Source organism: Pygocentrus nattereri, chromosome 2 (assembly GCF_015220715.1).
Source record: "Pygocentrus nattereri isolate fPygNat1 chromosome 2, fPygNat1.pri, whole genome shotgun sequence".
Lineage (NCBI taxonomy): Eukaryota > Metazoa > Chordata > Actinopteri > Characiformes > Serrasalmidae > Pygocentrus > Pygocentrus nattereri.
This window is the reverse complement of record NC_051212.1, coordinates 45,090,115-45,099,818: the sequence shown is the minus strand read 5'-3', so window position 1 is coordinate 45,099,818 and position 9,704 is coordinate 45,090,115. Positions and strand designations below refer to the sequence as shown.

Here is a 9,704-nt window from a genome sequence, read left to right as displayed (position 1 = left end):
CCATACAGTTGTACAGGCTTCATTTCTACTTGTGGATTAATAAATATCCCATCCCAGTTTGACAGAGTAAGCCTGTATGCTATCTGTGTAGACCCTGGTCTATGAAGTTCTACCCATTGCTATGTCCCAACAGTGAAAAAAAGCAAATCTGACAAAGGCATGAACGTGAATTGTGCTCTCCAGCGGTGCTACTGACTGTAAAGCAAGAAATAAAAAGCTAAAGACCATCTTAGAAAGCCATGAGTAAGATGTCTGTTCTTACAATTCATATTTAATATATATTCCCTGATTTGCGCAGCTCAGTAACATTTTGTTGCATATCATTACTGGATTCTTTTGTCCATTCCTGAATAAAAGATCAGAAAGACGAACAATAAAGAAAGTTTTTTACAGCCTGTTTTGCCTGTTTTCTGTTCACCAAGGTTGCCAATATTTATGAACTGCACTGTGTATCACAGACCAGAATCAGCCAAACTGTTTTAAATCTGAAACCATATTTTGGTGGTGAAACCACACTTTGACTGTAGAATATAATGCTTTTGTTTTGAATAACCCAATATTTTAATTACGTTAATTTCATTTTAAAAAAGCATTGAAATTTCCATTTTGTCACTATTCACACGATGGTCACACATCTGAAACCTTACCAAATGTTACTGTAGTGACTGTATCGGTATGTATGTGAGCATCAGAGCACAGTAGTAGAGTACAGAGTCTGATACTGCGGCAGAGGAGATCATCAGTTTCAGTTTGTTCATTAAGTTGTGGAAAAGATGAGGTAGTATGTGTCACAGCTTTTAATGCTGGAGTGATCAAAATAAATGCTGGTCTGTATCCAGGATACTGATGACACCACTGCAGACTTCTCATGTTATTATTATACCAATGATTGCAGGACAGAGTAACTGTCTCATCTTCAAGAGCATAAATCTGCATTTTGTATTCCTGTGGTGCTGTTGACTGTGAAACACAGTTCCCTGTGAAGAAATACAAAAAGATCATAACAGCATGTCATCAGTATTGTGTAAAACATACTCAGATGAAGCACAGCACCACAAATAAACTGAAAAGCAAGGTTTAAAATGCCATAACAAGAAGTTCCCATAGATATAAACCTATTCCTCATACCTTTCATGATGATAAAGACAATCCGAGAGCACAGAAATATCATGGTGGTTCCAGTGTTCAGATAATGAGGAGACATTTGGTGCTGCTTTATATTTTTTCGCATGGTGTGTATGTGGTTACACTTATTTGTAATTATATGTAATTTCCTAAAATATCCCTCATTTGCATTAGACACTCATGAAAAGGTGACATCCTGCCTGTAGTCATGATAATTCATAAAGAATGCAGAACATAATATGTCAGTTTTAGGGGAATCCTCTGACGGCAAACAGCACACAGTTTTATAAAGAAGTTTCTTAGACAGCCGTTTTATTCAAAGGCAGGTTTCAGACCTGTGTATTACCCAAACTGCAGATCACTGAAGATCAGCACAGTTTATCTACATGTTTAACAGAATTCAACTGTTCTGCTGTTCTGTGATAAAGCCCGGGCTTTAGTTTAGTCATGTGATGAATAACACAGCTGTGTAGAGTTAATATTCCAGTGATTGGGATCTTGGATAGGAGGATGAGGAGAGATCTGGAGTCATATGACTTTGCTGAGGATTCTGGGAAGTGGAGTTTGCGAACTGGTAGCAGACGTGACACCTTCAAATGTAAGAACTTTTTCTTGCATCCTTCGGACCAATTTGACCCCAGCAATTTGAACCTCCAGGAAATATCAAGTTCTTGTTTTACCCTCCCCCATGTCTTGTGAACTATCAGAGGTTCTTGCAGTAGTACAGGTATAATATTACATCATGGCTCTAAAGTAGAGGGATTATTTTTAAAGATCACATAATTGAATGTTATAATGACCTTGATTATCACCCAAAACAGCTAAAACCAAATGTATGAAATGTTGATCTCTCATCGCTGTTGTCAGAACAAAACCTTGTATCTCCAAAATGATAACTTCTCAGGAGAAGGAAAATCCTACTTTACTTTTAATGTAAGTCAAAGGAACCAGACGTATTTCCAAGTAATTTTGGAGCATTTCTATTGGTCCGTTCATCATGAAATTTACAAACAATGTAAAGGGCAACAGGCATGTTCGAATTATCTCAAAAACAGAAAAACGACAAAAATGGAGATGCAAGTTTTTTTTCCAAGGGCATCGATATGCGTCATACAGTTAAAACAGCCTGGGGTCAAACAGACCCCAAAGAACACAGATGCATAAAAAATGTGTATAGGGCACCCATTACATTAGGAAAAGTCATAAATATGAAGCAAAAACAAACAAACAAACAAAAAAAACAATTCTAGCATTTATTTAGAAACACTAAATGGGGTCAAATTGACCCCAAAGATAACAGGAGGGTTATACAATGTATCCACTCACTGTCTACTCTACTATCAGACACTCCTGCCTTGTTGGTCCACCTTGTAGATTTAAAGTCAGACAGTAGCTCAGGTATTGCTGCACAGTTTGAGATGGTTGTCCTCTAGTCCTTCATCAGTGGTCACAGGATGCTGTCCACAGGATGCTGGGTATTTTTGGTTGGTGGACTATTCTCAAGGCTATCATTCCATCTATGTACAAGTACACAGTGGAGTGAAATTACGTTCCTCCAAGGGACAACTTGGTGCAACATGGAAACAAATAAGCAGTACAGAGTGCAAGTGGCAGATGTAAGTGTGGAAAAAAACTACTAGAAACAAGAGACAACAAGAGACTAGAAACAAAATAATAAACACGAGAAATAAAACAGACATTAGACACAGTAAACAGACAGGACAGTGCAGCTCCGACACAACACTCATTCTGAGCATGAGGTAGGGTTGTGAAATAAGGTGCAAAGATTATTTAACATGTGATCTGTGAGTTCCTGAGGTAGGATATACACAGTCCTTGAGTAAAAAAAGTCCAAACACGGTATTAGCAGCAAGTCCCAGATCATCATTCTTAGTCCAGCAGTGAAAATGTTTATAAACTCCAGCAGCACTGCTGTGTCTGATCCACTCAGACCAGCACAACACACACTAACACACCACCACCATGACAGTGCCACTGCAATGCTGAGAATGATCCACCACCCAAATAGTACCTGCTCTGTGGTGGTCCTTTAGGTGTCCTGAACATGTAAGAACAGGGTAAAAGAGGGCTGACAGTTTGTACAGTGTTGTGAAGTAATGGAGCATCTTATGTCATCTTGTGGTTACAAGCATGAGCTGGTCATAAGTACTCGATTATTGCTTCATAAATATTATTCAGTGCTTATGCATGTGTTATGTAGTCTTTCCTTCAAATAAAGTGTTACCTAACAAACTAATGTCAGGCTGTGGTTCTAGAAATGTTCTTGTATGTACCCACTGATTAAACCCAGGGCAGGTAAACATTTGTAAAAGTCAACAAAGAGAAATTTGATCTTCAGTGAGATGAAGACAAACAGCTCCTCCTTGTGAAACAAATGTGATTCTGCATGTGAAATGTTTTTGTACAGTGTAGCTGGGTTTCCTGTCACTGTGGGCTCCATGGCGCAGTAGTAGAGTGCAGAGTCTGATACTGCAGCAGAGGAGATCAACAGATCAACCTTCATATCCTTTTTATTAAGTGAGATGGACAATCGCTCATCAAGTGTTTCAGCCTTAGTTATGTGTTGAGTGGATTCCATGATCAGCAGCAGGAACTCTAGTCTTGATCCAGGCTTTTGCTGATACCAGTGGAGACTGTAAACATCTCCACCATATGTGCAGGACAGTGTGGCGTTGCTGCCTTCACTCACTAACATGCTGGTTTGGTTCTGTTTGATGATGTCAGCAGTTTCACCTGTAAAGAAAAGCACAGGAATGTTCAAAACATAGACATTTTAAGACTTTGACACATTGAAAAGATGTAAATTCTCTTATTTAACTGTAATTCCTTAAAATATGATGTGTATCTTACTTACCAAAACTGGAAACAGCCATGAAAACAGAGAAGAAGAGCAGCATGATTGTTCAGATCTCCAGCATTAGACATTCATGGCTGTGTTGTCTCTCTGTTCTTATGTGTTCTGTATCTTCCCACTTGTAGCTCCACCCACTCCTAGTTCACAATGAAGCTCATGCATCTCAACTCTGATCTCATTTCATCTGATCATGCAATGATTGGCTGGTAAACTGAACAACATCAGTGGAGATGTGTGGATTTTCCACAGTCACTATGATAAAAGATGTACAGCAATAATACAGGTGTGTATAGAGGAGCTCATCAGATGTTTGAAACTATATGCTTGATATTGTTAAATAAAACTAATTCAAACAAATATGAGTGTAAAATGACCTGCCCATGTCTCTGATAATTCTACCTTGTGCAAGAACCAGTACCAGGTACCAAAGCAAAATGATATTACTGTTTAAGTCCAAATAATTTAAAAGTCTGAAACATGTTTCATCTGAAAAATTCAAAGCATCATCCTGCAGTGAGTTTTTGTGCAGTGTAGCTGGGTTTCCTGTCACTGTGGACTTCATGGCACAGTAGTAGAGTGCAGAGTCTGATACTTCAGCAGAGGAGATGATCAGATTCACTGTTTTGTGATTTTCTGTAGTATTCAGTCGTGTGAAAGGTGGAGTTGCATAATTAACAATATTTGATCCTGGCAGTATCATCAGTAAATACTCTGGTCTGGATCCAAGATACTGACGATACCAGTGCAGATATTCCACATTACCACTAGATTTATATGTGCAGGAGAGAGTAACTGTCTCATCTTCACGAGCATGAACCAGCACTTTGTTGTCCAGTGGTGCTATTGACTGTGAAACACAGCTCTCTGTGAAGAAATAAAGTTTCATTAATGGTGAATAATTTTCTTTTTTAGGAAATTAGTTATTTCTGTTTAAACAAACTAATCACTGATGTACCATAAACACACATCAATACAAAGTTAAAAACAGAAAAATATTTTTCACACAGTTATAACTGTAGTTAATAACACACCTAGCATGATGATGAAGACAGTCAGAGAGCACAGAAACATCATGGTGGTTCCAGTGTTCAGATAATGAGGAGAGATGTGGTGCTACTGTTCAAGCATGTAAAGACTCCTCCTACATTTGTCAGTGGATCTGTTAGAAGAACTCTCTGTTAAAACCTGGTACACATATGATGTTTATCATGTGACTCAATATAGTTTTGTATATAAGTTCGGCGTTTAGTCTAGAATATTTGTGAGGTATTGATTCTCTCTGTAGAGTTACTGAGCAGTTCTGTCTGTTATTTTACCTCCTTTGTTTCCTGAACCTGTTTTTGGCCTTTTCATCTTTCCCTTTCTGATCTGGTTGCCTGATAGTTTTAGTTATGTTTGTCTTTTTCTGTAATTTGTTGTGTTTAGATTTCACTACTGCCTGTCTATTCACTTATTTTTTTCATTGTGAGCATCTGGCTGGTTCTGTTCAGTTATATTCAGTATGTTACTTGTCACATATGTGTCCACTCAACAAGACAAATTCCTTTCAACAAGACAAGACAAATTCCTTTGTCAGATATTTGAGCTTGTTTTGTGAAACGATGCTGAAAAGAAATAATGCTGGGAATGATTGAAAAAGCCATTACACAATATTACTTATTGTGTCAGATATTCACAAAATGATTATTAATGTTATTGTTATTCACATTTTATATAGGGTTATCTATCAAGTATTCCTTGTTCAGAGACTATATTGTTGTTTTGTACTGGTGTCCCGCTTACTAGAATTACCATATTACAACTTCTTTCACCTCCAGACTGATATTGGCAGTGGTGTGACAAACACCAGAGGGAGTTTTTGTGGGTGGAGCTGAAGACACTGTGTTGTCTAAAGTCAGAGTTGTTGTTGCATGGTTTGTTGTGCCATTGCACTCACCACCATGCTCTTGATGATGATATTTCAGGGAGTAATGTATGTAATTTATGAGTAATGTATAGTAGCACCTGAAGTAGATCATTGCAAGAAAAGCCTCAAGTATCACAAAGCTGAAGGGGCTCTGTAATGGGATACAGACAATTTCTCCAAGTCAGTGTAGGAAACATTGGACAATTACAAGAAATGCCTTAAGGAAGTCCATCTATCCATCCATTTTCTAAGCCGCTTCTCCGCCAGGGTCGCGGGGGGATGCTGGAGCCTATCCCAGCGGTCATCAGGCAGAAGGCAGGATACACCCTGGACAGGTCGCCAGTCCATCACAGGGCAGACAGACAGACACAGACAGTCACTCACACATTCACACCTATGGGCAATGTAAAATGTCCAATTGGCCTGACTGCATGTCTTTGGATTGTGGGAGGAAACCGGTGGAAACCCACGCAGACACGGGGAGAACATGCAAACTCCACACAGAGAGGACCCTGGTCGCTCGACAGGGGAATTGAACCCAGGTCCTCCTCGCTGTGAGGCAACAGTGCTACCTACCACGCCACCATGCCGCCACCTTAAGTAAGTGAATTCTACCAAAGTGGTAGATTTAGCATAAAGCAGAAGCAGCCCAGAACCCCAGTCCAAAATTAAATAGATCTCTGTTCTCTCTTTCCTTTTTAAGTACAAATATTATTTTATGATGTGGTTTGAACTCATGAACTCAAATTTATTGACCACATTTTCTGAATATTTGGCTGAGCAACACCTGCCAGGAAACCCAATACAAAACCACATCACCTCATCACACAGTCAGTTTTTGTACAGTGTTGCTGGGTTTCTTGTCACTGTGGGAGTCTCTGCACAGTAGTAGAGTGCAGAGTCTGATAATTTAGCAGAGGAGATCAATAGATCCACTCTTTTGTTCTCCACCTTAGCAGAGAAGCCAGGTGGTGGAGAACCACCCCAACCCCCTGATTCATCTGTATACAGGAGAAAGTCCAGTTTAGATGAGGGATATTGGCGATACCAATCAATGTACACATTGCTGCTGCTGTAGCTGCAGGAGAGGGTAACAGTGTCACCCACTGAAACCTGCTTTTCAGTTTCCAATGGACTGATTGAAGAAACTCCACCTGATGTATAAGAAAAAAAAATTCTGAATCAAACCTGGTCACAGCAACAGACTGTAAAAGATTATTCAGAATTTCTTTTGCTATTTAGTTTTTAAGTTATAAAATATGGTGTTAGAAACTCACTTACCTACAAGCATTATCAACATAAAATTTGCAAATAGCAGCATAATACAATCTGTGTTTAGTGACAGCACTACGTGACAAAGAAAGAAATGAGGAAGGAAGCATGTTCAGTAGAGCCAAAGAGCTCCACCTCTTTGACCAATGCTTTCTGAGTGTTGATGATGTTGTGTCTGGTTAAATTCATTCAAAAGATCTTATTATGACTTTCAACATTTTTTGTCATTTATTTGTAAACATATCCATATACACCATATCCAAAATATTGGGGTGCTGTGCAAAATGTAAAAGAAAATAATATGCAATAATATGCAAATCATTTAAACTCAATATTAAATTGAAAGTAGTACAAAGACAACATATTAGATGTTCAAATTGAGAAATATTATTATTGTTTTTTGTTAATTATCATTATTTGTATGCCCATTATGAATTTGATGCCAACAACACATTCCAAAAAAGTTGGGATGGGGGCAATAAAAGGCTGATGAAATTGTGTAAAAGAACAACTGGTGGTTGATTGACAACAGGTCAGTAATATGATTGGGTATAAAAAGCATTGCAGACAGGCTGAGCCTTTCAGAAGTAAAGCTGAGGAGGGGTTCACCACTCTGTGAAAAACTGCACACAATTCAAGAATAACGTTTCACAACATAAAATAGCAAATACATTTTGCTTTTCACCATCTACAGTACAAAATATCATTCAAACATTGAGAGAATCTGGAGAAATCTCTATATGCTAGGGGCAAGGCCAAAAACCAGTAGATGAGGAATATTGGCAATAGCAATAAATGTAAACATTGCTGATGCTGTATCTGCAGGAGAGCGAAACTTTTTCACCCTTGCTTTTCTGTTTCCAATGGACTGACTGGGGAAACTCTACCTGATATAAATGTACAACCATTTCTCACTGTGTTTGCACACTGTGAAATTAGACCTCTGCATTTAACCCATGCGTGCAGTGAGACACCCACATACATGCACGCTAGTGAACACAATCACTAGGGGGCAGTGAGAACACTTGCCCAGAGCAGTGGGCAGCCCTATCCACGGCACCCAGGGAGCAATTGGGGGTTAGGTGTCTTGCTCAAGGGCACTTCAGTCATGGACTTTCAGCCAAGGGGATCAAACCTGCAACCTTCTCGTCACAGGGCTGGTTCCCTAACCTCCAGCCCACTACTGTCCCCAAAATAAAAGCCTGGTCACTGCAAGAGACTGTAAAAGATTATACAGAATTTCTTCTGATACTTTGTTTTTGAGTTATAAAATATGGTGCTAGAAATTATGTAATAAAATTGTAACAAATGAAGAAGGCCAAAAACCAGCATTTGCTGGTTGTGATCTTCAGGCCCTCAGGCAGAACTGGATTAAAACAGATATGGTTCTGTAGTGGAAATCACTGCATGTGATCTGAAACACTTCTGAAAAACAATATGTCTCTGCATCCACAAATGTAAGTTAAAACTCTAAAATGCAAATAAAACAGCAAAAAAACAAAACAAAACAAACATAAACAGGATCTAGAAATGCTGCCACCTTCTCTGGGCCCAAGCTCATTTAAAATGGACTGATAAATGGAAGAGTGTCCTGTGGTCCAGCAAGTCAACATTTGGATGCAGCATCCTCCAGGCTAAAGAGGAAAGGGACATTCTGGCTTGTTATCAGTGCACAGTTCAAAAGTCAGCATCCATAATGGTATGGAGGTGCATTAGTGCACAGGACATGGGTGGCTTGCACATCTATGAAGGCACTATTAGTTCTGAACAATACATACAGGTTTTAGAGCAACATATGTTGTCATCCCGAAAATGTATTTTTCAGGGAAGGCTTTGCTTATTTCAGCAAGATGAAGAAGATGCCAAACCACATTCAGTTCATATTACAATAGCTTGGCTCTGCAGTAAAAGTGTCCGGGTGCTAAACTGACCCTGCAGTGCAGACCTGTCACCCACAGAAAACATTTGGCACATTATAAGATGGAAAACATGACAAAGGAAACCTTTGAACTGAACTGTTCAGCAGCTGAAATCCAATATCAAACAAAAATGTGAGAACATTTCATACGGTTTAAATGATTTACACATCACTGCATTCCGTGTTCCTATTTTTTGGAAATGGGGTTTTAACTGCACATTTAGAATACTTAGAATTTTACAATTAGACAATTATACTTAGAATGATACATTTCAAGTATGTTTTAAAAACAATCATTTTAATTTGAGAGTTGTGTCTAAGCAATAGAGAAAACAGTAACATCCACATCATACACTGCTGATACAGGCACATTTACAGTGCTTTTCACTTTTTACGCATTCATCATCTAAACTGGGGATTGTGATGTTGTTAGACTCTGGACCTTTTAGTGAAATATCTTTATATGAACATTTGTATGATATTGATCAGTCATCTGCTGGTTATTGATGTTTTGAATGGCAATATTGAATCTGTCCATAGAAATGTGAAAGTATGCCTGGATTTGCTGTAAGTAGATCACTGTTGTAATTAAATATTTGCATGGATCT

General features: G+C 38.6%; 1 gene segment (V, D, J or C); it reads right to left on the bottom strand.

Moving 5' to 3' along the window:
- Positions 1 to 3,595: 3,595 nt before the first annotated feature.
- On the bottom strand, positions 3,596 to 4,097 carry LOC119262084 (the record flags this gene model as incomplete). The annotated part of the segment is given in 2 exon segments: positions 3,596 to 3,879; positions 4,001 to 4,097. Coding segments are annotated over 2 exon segments (327 nt in total), but the record flags the coding sequence as incomplete, so codon positions are not given.
- Between the last annotated feature and the right edge of the window lie 5,607 nt (positions 4,098 to 9,704).